This window comes from Protopterus annectens, chromosome 5.part0 (assembly GCF_019279795.1).
Source record: "Protopterus annectens isolate FY-2018-M chromosome 5.part0, PAN1.0, whole genome shotgun sequence".
NCBI classification, from domain to species: Eukaryota; Metazoa; Chordata; order Ceratodontiformes; family Protopteridae; genus Protopterus; species Protopterus annectens.
In genome coordinates this window covers 1,252,055,617-1,252,072,970 of record NC_056735.1, presented here as the reverse complement: position 1 = coordinate 1,252,072,970, position 17,354 = coordinate 1,252,055,617, and the positions used below count along the sequence as shown (strand labels likewise).

The window sequence follows — 17,354 nt, the reverse complement described above, 5'->3', positions numbered from 1 at the left end:
AGAGTCGACCTTTTCAAATCGCATGGCAAAAGAAGTCATTCTGCCCACAACTTGCAGTCAACATTTGTCTAAGGGCAAAATCAATCCATCCACCCCATTAAAATTATGTACATGGTCTCCCATTTGTCAGTGATCATTCCAATTACCTGTTTTCTGCTTAAAACAAGTGGCAAAAAAGATTAGATCTGTGCTAATTATGAACATCAACAGATTCCAAGAAACTGAACAAGCAAGCTGCTTGAGTTAATGTTGTCTGCCAAAACCATGTTTATTTGAAACCTGGTCCTGATTAATCTTACTAAACAGAATAAAAGAATGCAATCTCAATCATATGATTAACAATCAAATGTTTGCAATACCCTACTTCACTCTAATCTGTAAAATAACCGGCATGCTTTAAGAAAATTTTTACATCAGGATGTCCCCCTAGAGTAATTTTGATGAATATTGTGCATTGCCGCGGTGGTACGGTGGTAGCGTTGTTACCTCACAGCAAGAGGTTCTCCCATTCAATTCTCGGCTGGGCTTGGGGGTGCCTTCTGTGTGGAGTCTGCATGTCCTCCCCGCGGTTGGGTAGCGTTCAAAAGACATGCGTGCATAAATGGGTGTGCCTTTGTTGAAGGTTGAGCGTCGAGCTGGCACCTCGGGGTTTCATAAAAATCTACTGCCAATCATTAGCGGACCGGAGTTCCGCTGTGGCGACCCCTTACCGGGAAAAGCCAAAAGACAAACAACATTGTGCATTTCCCAGTACACTCTAAACAGCAGAATATTTTGCACACATCAAAAAACGATAATATTCATAAGAAAAATAATTTACATATATCTGCAATCTTTGCTTTAATTTTGTAGATATTTTCACTGGAAACTCAGGTATATTGTTAACACTTAAAAAAGAGGGCTTTAGTATGGGGACAGCAACCAAAAAATTCACAAGAATAGATAAATGAAACAGGTCAGCAACCAAAAATTCACAAGAATAAGTAAATGAAACAATCTCCTCAAGCATCCTTAAAATATTTCTTCTTGACACCACTGAGAGATCATTCTTTAATGATGTCAGCAGAATGACAGCTAAATTAAGCTTGGCAGATTTATAATCCCACTTGTTATCACAGTGTCCAAAACACATGTAAATGAACATCTACCCAAGCTTTGAGACTGAAAACAATTTTATTTAGTGAAAATGTACAATGGCGTGCACACCGAAAGCTACAAAAGAATTAGGCTACATCCAGCACAGCCTTTTGGAAAAAAAACACCACCACATAATGTATCTGCCATCTTATGCAGTGATGGAGTTACTTTTTCAAACTCCTTTCAAACTCCTCAGTGGATGTGGGGAAAATTTTAAGCAGGGAAACTTAAAATATGCAAACTATCTGCCGGCATCAGATTCTTTTCTATTAAAAAAAAAAAAAAAAAAAAGAACAAAACCACAACCAAATGAAATGGCACACTTTTATGAGATAGCAGGACTGAGACTCTTGGCAAGTGTAGTCAAACTTGTTTTTTCTTACTTATGAGGTTTCTGAACTCATGCATAAGTCACATTATATAACATTCTGAACCTTTCAAATAACAAAAATGCTGAGTTTGGGTAAAATACAAAAACGTAAATTTCACCCAACCACACTAAAATCAAGAAATAACTCCAGAAATGACACAGAGTTTAAGGGGATCACATTTACTATGACGACACCTCTTTTGTCTAATGTGTGCTCTGTTCAGACAGCACATCCCTAGGATTGGCTTTGCCTACTTCACCACTACACTGTTAGACTCCTGTAAAATATACAGCTACAGAGGCTTAAACTGAAGACTGATTAGTACAGATGTGATATCTTAAGGCTCATGTATTGACACTGTTCTTGGTAAGAGATCCAATCAAAACTCAAAAAAAAAAAAAAAAAAAAAAACGAAAAGCACTATGCAATAAGCCAGAATGTGACACAGAACAAAATGCACTTGGTGTACTACACAATTTTACAACATATCACTGACTCGCACATACTGAACAAATTACTCTTTTATGAAGGAAATATAATCTAAATAAAAAATATGGCATTTCTTAAGGAATTACAATCTGCAACATGGTTATTTTTGTTTGATACTCTCCCTCAGAGACAGAGAGAAGTATAACTGGCTATAATCCTGGCCATCTTTCTGAAAACCATTCTAAATGGATAAACAAAAAATCAATCTCTCATCTTAATGGGTTGAAGCAGGACAGAAAACCAGTATTGGATTATTTTTTTTTTTTGTAAACAGACATGGAAAAATGTAGGGCAAAAAACATGGTACATCAATACAAATACACGTAGGGGGAAAATGAGTACATCCAACCACACACACACACCTTTGTTAAAAACACAGTTCTTAGATAAAAATAACAAATTTACATTCAGAAATTATTTTTTTTATATATAAACAAAATGTATCTCAGAAAAAAGATTCAGTAGTGAAGGCCACATGCTTTTTTTTGCATCTGATAAAAATGTAATGCAAAATATATTAAAGCATTTTCATTATTCAAAAAGAAAAACAGCTTTTAAAGGAAACTGTTTTAGTTGGTGCAATAAGCAAAGATGGCTTACAGGGAACGCTTCAGTAGATCTGACCAATTAACACAGGTAGTAATCATGTTAACCAGTCAGCTAAAACAGTTTAGGCATCACCCTGAAGGCTGCAATGCTTTGTCAGCTGTAAACAGGAGGCATTTCACAGGTTAAAGTTCAAAAGACGTGAACAATCTTCTCAGTTCAACCCTGATTCTAGAATATGGCTAGCAAAAAAGGTAACAAAAAATGGCATGTCAATTCTTTTTGTTAGGCAAAAGGAATGATGCTTAATGACAGCTTGCAACAGGTGGTTTAGATTCCAGAACAACCCAAAGTAAGACATTCCTTTCAAATGCTACCAAACAGATCATACAAATACAAATCTTGGCAGCTGGTGCTGTTATGGAAGTGGTCGTGGTGTCACCAAAGGAAAACAGGCAAATTCTCGTAAAATGCTGCGAGCCACATCAACGTTATTGTTTGCAATAGTAAGTGCTCTCTTTACATCATCAAAAGAATAACCTTCACCCATCAGTTTTGCAATTTTGGCATCTAAATTTTCTGAAGATGTTTCAGAACTATGGCTTTTCCTATGATGTACTTCTGGTGCAGTCCTACGGGGAAATGGTTTGGGTGGCCTGGCAGGTGCCTGGGAATTATCTGTGAAAACAAAGTGAACAACCACAGAGTAAGAAGCTTTTTAATTTCTTTCATCCAGTTCTCTGAAAATTTATTTTCCATATCTAAGTCACAGGAAGGAGTTTCATAGAAAAGTTATAAGAAAAAAAAGACAAAAGTCAGTTTTCATCAGATTGAAAATTTAGGACCATCATTTTCCAAGACAGGAAATGATATACTTAAGCAGTCTCAGTCAGGTACATTATTTAAAAAAATTCACAAAATCAGCTTCCAGAAGTGAACCATATAAATTTAATCCAACATTTTTTCAACTGAAACTGTAACTTACACAACTGCAAAGTTTTATTTGTACTAATATACACATGCAACAACACGTGTGCACACACAAATGGTACAAATATATGTATACACCGTACAAGTTTTTTTAAAACACCTTTATTGAATTATCACTCGTGTCATAGGCAAATTTACATTTATATAAAAGTAATCAAACTGTATTAACAAGCTCACGTTTAAAACATTATACTTCATATACACTGCTATATATCATATAACCTAAGCAACATTACATAAATTATTCAATTCCTGTCCTTTTTTCTTTAAACAAGAAACATCTTTATTAACATAAATAAAAACAAACCACACTGACACAATCCTAGTTGAAAGCATTTTACACACAAACCATACTGATACACTCCCAGTTGCAAACATACATCACTTATAATCTACCCAGTTACTTTCAGTCAAACATTACATCGCTCATTCAAGTCGTGCATTCTTTTAAACCAGATTCCTCCCCGTATGTATTGCTCTCACAATTCCCATTTTTCCTTATGTAGTTTGCTCCTACTCCTTTTTTAAAGATCTCAGTTCCAGTTGTTTTACCTCTGTTACTAAACTCTCTACTTCTAGTACAGCTGGTTTAGATATTGACTTCCATTTTCTAGTAACTGCTTTTAAGGCAGCTACAATAATTAGTCACAGCAAGGCTTTACCATGTCTAGGCAATTCCAATTCTGTTTCATAGTTCAGAAAAATCTTCCTTGTCACACTAATCTGCCCGCCCAGCATCTTCAATAGTGCATCCTGCAGGGAATCAAAGTCCACCAACGCACCGCACTCCCGGAAAATATGTTCCCACTTACCTCTTTCTTCCCTGTCACACTTCCAACAATTCATGTGGTACCCAAGGAAAAATTCTCTCAAGTCTACCTGGGATATAAAAATATCTATGCAAACATTTCCATGCAAAAATTCTAAATCCTCTAGAATGTGTTGCATATTTGGGAGACATACATATATATCCTCAAATTGTTTCTTTGTGAGTTGCTTATCCAATCCTTTCTTACCTCTTCTGATTGTTTCTTATAGTTATGCAATATTTTATATGCTCTACTAATTATTCCTTTTTTAATGGCAGCTTCTGCTCTAGATTCTACTAAAAACTCTCAGTGCTGGTGTTTCATTTAGGACCCCCCCTTTCTTTCTTTTTTTTGCCTATACTCTGATACCAATCCTTGATAGGGAAGGCAATCTCTAACCTGCAGTACAAATAAATTCTTGGCATCTTCCCATTCTATTATCTTTCCCTGTCCAGTTATTTGCTTCCCAATACCTTGGTTCCTCTGCCAGTTTTCTCCAATAAATTCCAGACCCCTCTTGCCTACTGTCTATATCCCTAATTGTAGTCATCCCTCTCAGCAAAATCTCCTTTCTCCATTCCTGTGTTGGCTTAGTTCTTATGATACTTTCTGCTACTTTACATAGATATAATATTGTGTACTATTGTTGTTAATCTCCTTAAAGATCTGCATTCAAAATTCCAGTCTCTCCTTGTTTCTTGAAATTCCCCCATTTCATCATCATCCCTTTCCACTTTGAATTACAGTTTTCTGCTTGTGCTATGTATAGGAGCCTTAACTGCGCAGCTCTGAAATACCCCTTCAAATCTGGTAATTCCAATCCACTCTGTTCTACTGGAAGAATCAGCTTATCTCACTTGACTCTTGCCATCTTCCCTCCAGATGAACAAAAATTATCATAGAGGACCCCGCCCAGTTACATTTTCGCCTCCGACACCTCATATACCCTCCTAATCAACCTTATAATTTTTTTTCAGGAAATGCAAATGCTTCCCTTGACCTGCTCATAAAGTCACAGTTTACTCTGTCAAATGCATTCTCTGCATCAAGACCCACCAACAACGGTATTTTCTTACATTCTGCTTCCCTCTGGATCATCAGTGCTCTGTTAATGTTATCAAATGTTTGCCTCCCTTCCACAAAACCACACTGTTCCATATCTATAAATTTTGGCATTACTTTTGCCATTCTTTTAGCCATTACAGACATTAACTTTATAATCATGGTTTGGTAATGATATGGGCCTCTATGAAGCTGGATCTGATGGATCTTTTCCCTCTTTAGGTATTACAGCTACCACCAATTTCTTCCATGATGTTAATACTTTTCCACCTCTTTACTGCTAAAACAAAACATTCCATATCCTTATCAGTTTTCCCTCCTAGCTTCCAAACTTCCACTGGAGTACCATCTATCCCTGTTGACTTTCCAGTAGATTGGTTAGACATCACAATTTTTATCTCATCTCCTCCTGTTCTGTTAGTAACTGAGCCTCCCCTACCTCTAACCTTGGCATATTTAAGTCTTCAATAAACATTTACATTTGCATCTTTTCTTGATTTCCATATTTCTCTGCTTTATACAGATTTTCATAGAATTTCCAAAACATTTCCAATACCTCCACAAGATCTCGCTACCTTCCTTGTTACAGACTCCCAAAGCTTGGTGAAAGCCCTTTCTACTTGCCTTTGTCGTTGTGCTAAAAGATTCTGTGCTCTAATTTTATTATCAAAAAAGAGTTGCTTAGCAGCAGGCTTTCTAAACTTGTTTATGTTATCAAGGTTATCCCTTATTTTGTGCTTAGCATTCTGCACTTGATCCTCTTCTTGTTCTCTGTGATTCCCCTTATTCTGCAATACCTGAACATTTGTCAGTCCCTCTAAAGAATTCTTACTTCTTAATAGCTTACTTTTTATTTCCACCCAATTTTTAAACTCCACATTAATTTTATCCCACTCCCTAGCTATATTTTCAGAAGTAATTTCTATCCTCTCGAATAGCTCCTGAATAATCTCCACTACTCATTCCTTAAATTCTTCTCTTTTCAACAGATTGGTGGGAAAGTGCCAGTGTCTCATTACCCTGTGTTATTTCAATTATTGGCACATGATCTGAAATAGTTATTGGGTGCATATCAAGACCTCCAATTAAATGCAAACATTCGTGTGAAATGTAAATTCTGTCTAGCCTAGTCCAGTTTTTATATTTTGGGGAATAATATGTAAATTCACTCCAAACTCTTATTACTGAATTCACATCTTCCATGCAAAATACTTTTATACATTTCTTCAAACATCTACCTCCCTTTGTTATACTTTCCCTTCAGGGCCCCACAGACACATCTTCACTGCTGCAAATCAAATTCCAGTCCCCATCTACAAGTAATATTCCTTGCTGAAAACTGATTTCTCCTAGAATTTTCTTAAGCTCCATTATAGCAGTTTTAGGTGAATATAAATACATGCCAGTGTAATCTTCCTCCCTTGCCAGTAGCCCTTTAGCACTACAAAACTGCCATTATCTTTTTATCCTCTTCTACCACTGTTGGAGCTCGTCTTGCAATTAAGCACTCCTCTTTTTCCTCATCTGACATTCTACTGAATAAACATCCTGAAAGCCTTCTTTATCAAATTCACATGCTCAGTTCTTTCCAAGTGTCTCTCCTGTAACATAGCTATTTGCACTCGACATTTCTTAATACAGTTCACTATTCTTTCATTTTTGCATTTATCTGTGAGACCATCGACATTTAAAGACATTACAGAAAGCATCACTGTATTAAAAAGTTATTATTCCCACTTTTTATGTTTAACACTTTGTTACATGTCTAGTTCCAGCTTTTGTTACCTGCACATACTGTTTAGCAGGTTGAAGTTTTATACAGTGGTTTCTTGTCGTATCAATTTAAGCCTATGCCACATCTTACAAAACTTTGTTTTAATGAAAGCCCTCAAAAAAACAATAACCCCTAACACCTAATAATTTAATACTAACACACAAAACTATGTACATCTCCAAATATTGAAGTTTTACCCTCAAAATAGGAACAAATGTCACAAACTTACAGCCATACTCAGGCTTGAGTTAACCTAAAAGAAAGGTTATCCATGCTAAGACGCATGATGCAGACTATGTTTCTACTAAGTGCTAACTAGCTTTTGCTTATCTTTATAGCTCTCCTAGCAGGGAAAACTCTGGAACGCTTTCAGAAGATATCTCCTAGCCAGTTTCTCTCTCCATTTTTCCCCAGCAAATCACTGTCCACCAGACTGCAACCAATTTCTCTTTATCAGATCGTCTCCATGGACACAGGAACCAGACAGCCACATTCTCATTTTCAGATTGTCTCCACTGAGACATGAGAACCAGACAATTTCTCTTTACCAAATTGTTTCCATGGAGACATGAGGGCCAGATATAGAACTGCTACTAAGCACACATTCATTTGCTAGAAAAAGGCCTCATAATATTCAATATTCTTCATTTGCTTGCTTTTTCTTAAAACCTATTACTAAATCAGTCTAAGGTCCTTAAATCCAATCACTATCCCTGACTCCCAACACAAGCACACATTCAAGAGTGAGAAAAAGCACATATATTTTTGTCATATTCTTTTAACCAGGCTTTTTTTTACATTGCAGTGCCCACATTTCTCAAAAACTGGACAATGAGGGGGGGGGGGGGAGGAAAAAAAACAGCATCTATTTATAATCCCCATTACACTAAAAAAATAACTGAGAAAACATTACTTTACAGCATGCAACGTAAACCACACACTACAAAATAGTATTATTAAAAAAAACATTTTTTTACTTAAACTTTCTCCCTTCTCTTCCCCTTCCCAAAACACTACCATCTACCTCCCTTTGTTATACTTTCTTTTCTGGGCCCCTCAGACACATCTTCACTGCTGCAAATCAAATTCCAGTCCCCATCTACAAGTAATATTCCTTGTTGAAAACTGATTTCTCATAGAATTTTCTTAAGCGCCATTATAGCAGTTTTAGGTAAATATAAATACATGCCAGTGTAATCTTCCTCCCTTGCCAGTAGCCCCTTAGCACTACAAAACTGCCATTATCTTTTTATCCTTTTCTATCACTGTTGGAGCTCGTCTTGCAATTAAGCACTCCTTTTTCCTCATCCCAGATATTCTACTGAACATCCTGAAAGCCTTCTTTATCAAATTCACATCCTTAGTTCTTTCCAAGTGTGTCTCCTGTAACATAACTATTTGCACTCTACATTTTTTAATACAGTTCACTATTCTTTCATTTTTGCATTTACCTGTGAGACCATTGACATTTAAATATATTACAGAAAGCATCACTGTATTAAAAAGTTATTATTCCCACCTTCTCATTATCAGATTGTCTGTACCGAGTCATGAGAACCAGACAATTTCTCTTTACCAAATTGTTTCCATGGAGACAGGAGGGCCAGCTATAGAATTGCTACTAAGCACACATTCATTTGCTAGAAAAAAGCCTCATAATATTCAATATTCTTCATTTGCTTGCTTTTTCTTAAAACGTCTTACTAAATCAGTCAAAGGTCTTTAAATCCAATCACTACCCCCCCCCCCCACACACACACACACACATTCAAGAGTGAGAAAAAACACATTCTTTTAACCAGGCTTTTTTTTATACTGTTCTCAAAAACGAACAAGGAGGAAGGAGGGGGGGGGCAAGAAAGGGGAAAAAACAGCACATATTTATAATCCCCATTATACTAAAAAATAACTGAGAAAACATTACTTTACAGCATGCAATAAAAACCTTACACCACAAAATAGTACTATTAAGAAAAACTGTTTTACTTAAACTTTCTCCCCTCTCTTCCCCTTCCCAAAGCATTTTTCCGAACATTAATGATTTGAAGTAGGCATACACTGAGTGGCCCACAAATCCAACAAATTCTTTAAAAGTGCAACATTTCCAGATTTTCCTGCTCTGTCATATTTCACAAATATAATTACTGCATTGTAACCCCACATTAAGTTACTGGTTTTAATATTGTTCATCTCCATCTCCCAAATCCTGTCTCTGTTTCATTTGCAACATACTCCCAATTATTCTAGGCAGCTCTTGTACTCCCTTTCTTTTCTCCAACATTTTCTATTGAACCAGTTGGAAAAGGTTTTACAGGTACAGTCTTCTCTGTGTTCTTTACTAGTAGAACAAGCAGAATCTCCTTCTGTTTCACAGCTCAGTTTTTGTTGGGCAAACATTTGCATTTCCTTCTTAGTATGCACTTCATCAAAAAGATGATTTTCTCTCTCCAAGGAAGTATACCTTTAAATCTCACACCTGGGTCTCGACATTCCCTTAATAGTGGACTGAATTTACTCTTCTTCTGGCTGGTGTACAATGAGTGATCATTCTCCACAAACACACTGTTGTCTCCCACTTTTAGTATTTTGCCCTCCTGCCACAGTTTTGTCAGAATCAACTCCTTCTGCTGGTAGGATTGCATCATTACCATTAAAGGTCTAAGCTGCTTTCTCAGAGCCAGGTTTGGAGCATACACATGAAGTGCCCTTTCAACTAGCAACTCCTGCTGTGCAGTACCAGTCCAGTTGCTTATTTGTGGTTTCAAAAAAATAATGCAGTCTGTTCCTCCCAGTTTCTCTGGTACAGCTGAAAATCTCAAGTCTTCCATAGGTTCTTGGTCCCCTAATTCTATTATTTTTTTGTAACATCTCTTCCTGAGCAGTCTCATATTCAGCCAGACTTTTCTTCATTTCAACTTCTGATTGCTGCAGCTTTACCACCCCATCTGAATACTTGTTTAAAGCTTATTCCATTTTTCCAGCGTTTTGTGTTGATATACTCCATCAGTGTTTCATTTTAACCAGGTCTGTGTGCAGTTGTCTTATATCTTCCTGTAGGTTACTGGAAGTCATGTCTGGAGGTTGCATGCTTTTTGCGGAAGAGCTGCAGGAAAGTTCATTCCCCAGCCAGTGTTTCTTCCTAACTTTTTGTAGCTGATTATTTTCCGGGTATTCTGTATTTCTTTTTTCCTGGCATCCAGGCAGTACACTTACTAGCCAGTTACTGAAATGTACACAAAAGTCTACTGGCCGTTTTTGTTGAGTTTGTTTTCACACTGGGAGTGCTAGAGTTAAGCTGCTAATCAATGTGCAGTTATCTTGGAAGTCTATACTGTACAACTATTTATTATGGGAGCAAACTTTGGTAAACATATTCATCACTTCTCTCTTAAAATCTAGTTCTGAGACAAGATCAATTAATATATACCAGACTGCAAGACAACTATTGGCAACCAAGATGCTCAAATGACTCTCGGCATTGATTTTGAACTAACTTCTGAAATGTGCTGTCATGCATTCATGTTGTTTACTACGGTTTATGAATGGAAAGGTTGTACATTGTTAAGATGTTTACCTTTTGTTTTCTCATCATTTTGTAACTGTCAGGGAAGAAATTAAATACGTATTTTTTTTTCTTTTCCTCACTCACAGGAACAAAAGAACTACATTAATGGAATATCTTCTCTCAAGTACTGTGACATACATGCTCTACAAAACTCAGCTTAAATGGAGAAGAACCAATTCACTCATGTGGTTAAAAACAAGCAAACAAAAATAAATAAGCCAGAAAGAATATGATGTGGCCAGTCAATGATCACGCGCACAGCAGCTTTAGGCAGACTACAGACTAATCAGAGCATACAAATCCTATTTTCATACATGAAAGCCTAGGCAAATGATACTTTTCAGTCATCTTTATGCATTTTATTATAATTTATAAGTTAGTCTGAGTACTCACATATTGTTTTAGTGCTTTCCTGCTTATATGAAATAACAGTATAGCTCTAGCTAAAAATCAACTTGGTTGGGCATCAATTAGTGCATAAAATGGGTCAGTTCTTGCATTCATATTTATTACCAAAGGTGTGTATTTTACCTTCATACATTAAAGATGCCTTTGCTTCCTTAGAGAAGATTCAAAACATTCAGTGGACCTGGGATATGTACTGGGTCATGTTAGATGTGAAGAGCCTATATAATAGTATCTACCACAATTTTGTGATGGAGGCATAAAGATTCTTTCTGGGAGGGAGCCCTGTAGCTGAATATGTTATGGAATTAATATATTTTTCTTTAATAATTTATTTGAATTTAATGGAATTTTAAATCATCAAAAACAGGTAACAGCAATGGGGGCAGCGTTTGCCCCCATGTATGCAAATGCATGCATGGGGTTTATTTGAGGTAGAATGCTTGCATAAATTGGATTACTTTCAAAAATTTGTTACAAAATATTACTGATTTCCTGGTGACTTGATGATCTTGTGTGAAGGGGTCAAGATTTGGTGGGTGAATATATCTGAGTTACAACAGAATAGATTTGACATATGGGCCAGAATCCCCAAGTACAAATCTTCCTAGGTGGCCTCATGACAGAAGTTACAGACTAGCAGAACCGAAGGAAGCTCAGACTCTAAGGAGGCAGTTGAATTTGTAATGGTTAATAAAAGTATGCAAGGTGGACCAAGTAGCAGTATCACAGATGTCACCAATCAAAGAGGATTGGAATAGGGTCGTGGATGCACCCTTGGTACTAGCAGAATAGGCCTTGGGTTTACCTGGTCTTTTTCTGATCAGCAAAGATAAATGAAATACAATCCAATAGCCAATTACAAAAGGGAGACCCTGGATACCTTTTGAACCAGTCTATTACATGCAAAGGAAATGAAGAGCTTAGCAAACTTCCTGAAGAGTGCAGTTATATGAATGTTGTTTGTCTTTCTGCTTTTTCCCCAGTAAGGGGTCACCACAGCGGAACTCCGGTCTGCTAGTGTTTGGCAGTAGATTTTTTACGAAACTTCGAGATGCCAGCTCGACGCCCAACCTTCAACAAAGGCACGCCCATTTACGCATGCATGTCTTTTGAATGCTACCCAACCATGGGGAGGACATGCAGACTCCACACAGAAGGCACTCCCAAGCCAAGCCAAGAATCAAACGGGAGAACCTCTTGCTGTGAGGTAACAATGCTACCGCCGTACCAGTGTAGTTATGTGAATGTAAAAATGTAAATTTATACATCTATGGCATGCACAATGTATTTGCCTTTATTTGAGTAATACGAGTCTAAAACAGGCAAATGAATAGGCTGAGACCAATTTGACTCTGTAGCTACTTTTGGGATAAAATAAAGGTGTGTCCCGAGATGAACACTGTTTTTATGCAAGATGATGTAGAGAGAGGAGGAAGATCAAGCCTGCAGAGCAAATATGCCCCTGGGTGAAGTAATTGTCACCAATAACAGCATCTTCCATGGCAGAAACCTCAATTGTGCTGTTAAAGTTGACTCGAATGAAGCTTTGGTTAGAGCTTCCAACACCAAATTCAGATCCCATGATAGTACAGGGTCTTTGATAGCAGGCCTAATGAGAAAGATCCCTTTAAGGGGGTTGGTCTTACATAACGTGTGAGAGGCTAAAGAATGGTCCTCAAACCCAACATGGAAACTATTTTATTTCCAGTTTGTTGACTGGGAATGCCCACTGGGCCCAGTGTGCCCATTTTCAGTGGAGGCCCGGGGAGAAAAGCTCCAACAAGCAAAATGCAGTAAAGATTTATGAAACAAGTAAAAAGTAAAAAGCTGGATTCAAGTTCACAGCATATGCTTAATACAAATACTAGATCATTTGCAATAAAGAAAGGAATATTTACAGTCATGATATAGGAAGAACATTTCTGAGTATAGGAAGTTGGCATTAGAGAACTAGAACCAAGGTGATAGACACTTGGGTGCATATATTCCATCGTGTTTAGGAATTAGAGTGCAGGATTGAAGCACAGCATAGAACAAGAGGGGAATAAGGGGAGGGGGAGAGCTTGCTAGGTTGGAAGAATGCAGGTGTATTTCCAAATAGAGGAGAGGTAGGAATGAAGCTGTGTTTTGAAGCTTGTCATATTTTCTATTATTCTTAGGGAAGGAGGGAGAGAATTCCATTTTTTTGGCTAAGGAAAGAGTAGTAGTTGTCATGGAGGTCGGTTGGGTTTATGTGCAGATATTAGGTTTTGCTGTGTAGATCTTAGAGTTCTGTTTGGTACATAGGGGACTAGGATGTTTTTTTAGAGCAGGGCATTTGGTGGGGTTGAAGAATAATTTGTGAGTAGTGGTGAGTTGGAGGAAGCCCAGACAGTTTGGAAGTTCTAGCCAGTCTAGAGAGTTAAGGGCAAGGCAATGATGGGAGGAGGTTTTTGAGTTAGTGGCGAATTTGGAGATTTTGTTAAAACAGTTTTCTAATTTGGATGTAACAGATGCAGATAAGTTTGTTAGAAAGGGGGCGCCATACAACAGGGAGGGGAGGAGGTAAGCGGAGGCAAGAGTACGTCTAGTAAGAGGTGAGAGAAAGCAGTTATTCCTATAAAGTATACCCAGCTTTTGGTGTGTTTTTTTGATGTTTAGGAGTACACGGTTGTCAAATTTTAGGCGTTCATCTATAGTTACAACTAGTAACTTTGCATGGGGGGGGGGGTGACCAATAGCTTAGGATTTGGAAAGCGGTTTTGTCAAAAGAGAAAGATTTTAAAGGAAGGAAGATTAAACTTTTGGATTGGTTAGCGTTTAAGGTGAGATGATTTTGGAGCATCCAGTCTTCAGTTGTTGAGAAAGCAGTTTGGGTCTTTGTTAAGAGTTCAGGGAGGTTACAGGCAGAGCAGACTAAAGTTGAGTCGTCTGCATATTGGATTATTTTGGTATTGGGAATGGCGGAGTGAAAAGTGTTGATGAAGATGTCGAACAGCATTGGTCCAAGAATGGATACTTGGGGTAACCTGTGGGGGTATGAAGAAAAGGGGAGATGCTTTTCCTCCATTTTACAGTCTAAGCTCTATCAGACAGGTAGCATGAGAACCAGGAGCAGGTAATTTCAGAGAGATTAAGGTTTGAGAGATGGCTCAGAAGATGGGTGTGGGAAACAGTATCAAAGGCTTTGGAGAGGTCCAGGAGCACTGTGGATACTATTTCCCCAGAATCTCTGGCAAGATTAACTGTACATAGGAAAGACAGGAGAGCTGTTGTAGTGCTGTGCCCACGTCGGAAACCATGCTGGGTGGGAGTGAGGAGATGGTTTTGAGTTAGGAATAGCATTAGTTGCAGATGAATGCATTTTTCTAGGATTTTGAAGATAGAGGAGAGGATGGCTATGGGATGGAAATTTGAGATGTTAGTGTTTTTCCCACCTTTATGAAGAGGGAGAATATAGGCAGTGTGCCAGAGATTGGGGACGTAGGATTCCTATGGACCTATTGATTAACAAACTTATAGGAAATGCAATTCCATCAGCAGCAGATTTAAGAAAAATAGAGGGGATGTTGTCAGGAGCATTACAGCAGGGTTTTAGTTTGGAGAGAAGTTTTCGTATATAGTTGGGTTTTAGGTTGAAAATGGGAGTGGAATTAGAGTTAGTGTAAGGAGGGGTTGTGATGGAGGAAGTATGAGTGAATGAGGGAGTGTTTTTGGCAAAAGATTTTGTTAGTTCAGATATGGAGTTAATAAAGAAAGAATTCACTAGTGAGGTAAATTCATGATCAGATTTATTGGGGACGGGGCAGGGATTGTTTTGGGTGTCTTGGTTGAGAAGAGAATATATAGATTTCCAGAATTGTTTGGGGTTTGCAGTATGGTTGAACTGGAATTTGATAAAGTAGGATTTTTTTGTCTTAGAAGTTTAGTTTTTTTGAGAAGTTGTAAAGCTGTTTGTACTGAAGTAGGGTTTCAAGCAGTTTATTTTGTTAATAAAGTTTCCAGGATTTGTCCCTTTGATGTATTAGATTTTTAGTATCTTTTGTAAGCCATTGGGCAGAGTTGTTTTTTATTCTTTTTGCTCTAGTTGGTGCTACACTATTTAAAATATCTAGAAATGTGGAATTAAAGTGGTCAACGGCATCGTCAAGAGGAAGTGTATTTAGAATGTTGTAGTTTATTAGAGTTAGAGAATAGGCTAGGGTTGAAATTACTAAGGTTACATGTGTGGATGTAGTGATGTTGTAGACGGGAAGAACAGCTAGAGCGATGGGCATAAGCTGGGAGGTGGTCACTGATGGAGTCAGGAATTGTGCCTGTGTTTGTAATTTTATTTGGATGGGTTGTTACAATCCAGTCAAGGGTAGAGCCTGGAGGAGTGGTTTTATTTGGTCTAGTAATAGAATGAATTATTAGGGTAAAGTACAGTGAGTAGGAATAGTTACTGATGTCCTAATTTATGTTTACGTCTCCTAGTATGCAAGTCTCATTATTTATGTTGGCAGAGACCCACAGAAGGAAGAACTACAACTAGTCTCTAGTTGTACTTGATAGTGGAAAAAACTGGCACCTGCCTGCAAAATACACTGCAAAAATTTAAGAATGTCAGGTAGTGATGCACAAAATGAGTCAATGTCTTGACTATTCACCTGGACAGTAAATTAGTTCAATTTACTGAGACAGATCCTCCAAGTGGAATCCTTCCTGGAAGCCACAAGACTCAACCACTTTATCAGTGAAATGATTATCTCTGGCCACCATTGGAATTTATCAGTGAGATTATCATCTCTGGCCATCATCAGAACTAGAGAAACCAAGCAGTTAACCTCTGATTCGAAATGTCTGGTTGAGACATGCTGGAAGGATGAGCGACCAGATATGGAATGGAATTCTAGAAGCCAGAGATGGCATCAGAGGATAAGCCTTCAGAACAAGGAACCAGATTTGTCTGTCCCAGAAGGGGGCTATGAGGATGACAACTGCCTTCATCTTATTTCTTTCAATATGAATCTGGGAATCAAAGGGAGAGGAATTTTTCTAACAGAATTTTATTTTCTGCAACAGGAACAAACAGACGAAATACAAATTGACGTTAGAATAAAACAATAGCATTACAGGTGTAGTCCCTCTATAACTCCTATAAACAACCCACACTCCCATAATAACTAAATACACTACATACAAACTGTGCTACTCAGACAAACAGGAAAAAGGAGTCCAAAAAATATATACACAACTCATTTAACCTTATACAGAGAACGGAAATGTAGCTAGAAAAAGACAGAAGGAAATGGTTGGCAGAAGATTGCTACAAATAAACACAAGCTCTGCTAATTCATCATTCTTGCCTTATAAGGGCCTAATCTTTAAGAATGTGCTCAAAGATAAGATTCCAAAATTTCTGACAATAAGCTTGTTTATGTTTCTAATAATGGGTTTTTGAGAGGATATATATTTAGTTGCCATATTACTAAATACATTCTAGGAAAAACTGGTGCGATCCAACCAATTTTTGGTTATATAAAGCTTGATTAGTAAGCAAAGAGTAATTAGGACATGGTAATTTAGCTTAGAAAGGTTGAGGTCTGTAATATAGAGAATCGCTAGTTCCCAAGAAAGAGTCTATATATGCTATCCCATTTTTTCTAGATGCACCTTCAGAGTGCACCAAAGTTTGTGTGCATGTTTGCAAAACCATAAAACATGTATGAGATCGGCTTGGGGAGAGGAACAGCATGGGCAGGATGCAGAGATTTGGGGATTGAACTTATTCAAGCTAGAGGGAGTATAATAAGTGTTATTGTTAATCATTATTTGCAAGTAGGCAAGTTTTTGGAAAGGGGAGAATCTAAGAATGGATTGAATTGCTTTGAGCTTCTGATCTTCAGTGACTACACTTTCCTGATGGTCCCAGTATTTAGAAAATAACAGTACTGATTCATATTTAATGGCACTGATCAGTTTATAAGCGTTAGAAAGCATACTTTTTTTTACTAGATAAGCTCTGAATAATATCTGTTAGCCTAGTCAGATCCCTTTCAATGATAGATTTTATGGTTAGCACTGATATAAGCTCATGGATTTGGGGTAGGATAATGGTATAGTTTTTCCAGCATTTAAAGATCTTCATAGTTCCTGCAGGTTTTATCCCTGTGTTTATAAATCTCCCACACTGTACAGTCCTTAATTAGAGGATAATCCATGAGGTTGAGCTGTTTATTGTT

General features: G+C 37.5%; 1 protein-coding gene across 1 annotated transcript in view; it reads right to left on the bottom strand.

The window, feature by feature from the left end:
* Positions 1-1,154: 1,154 nt before the first annotated feature.
* The window catches only part of CBLB (Cbl proto-oncogene B), a 1,559,167-nt gene continuing 1,542,967 nt past the window's right edge, over positions 1,155-17,354 (bottom strand). Inside the window, exon 18 of the mRNA XM_044071985.1 lies at positions 1,155-3,221. Within this exon, the coding sequence (XP_043927920.1) occupies positions 2,962-3,221 (260 nt within the window). The 3' untranslated portion in view covers positions 1,155-2,961. The remainder of the gene's footprint in view (positions 3,222-17,354) is intronic.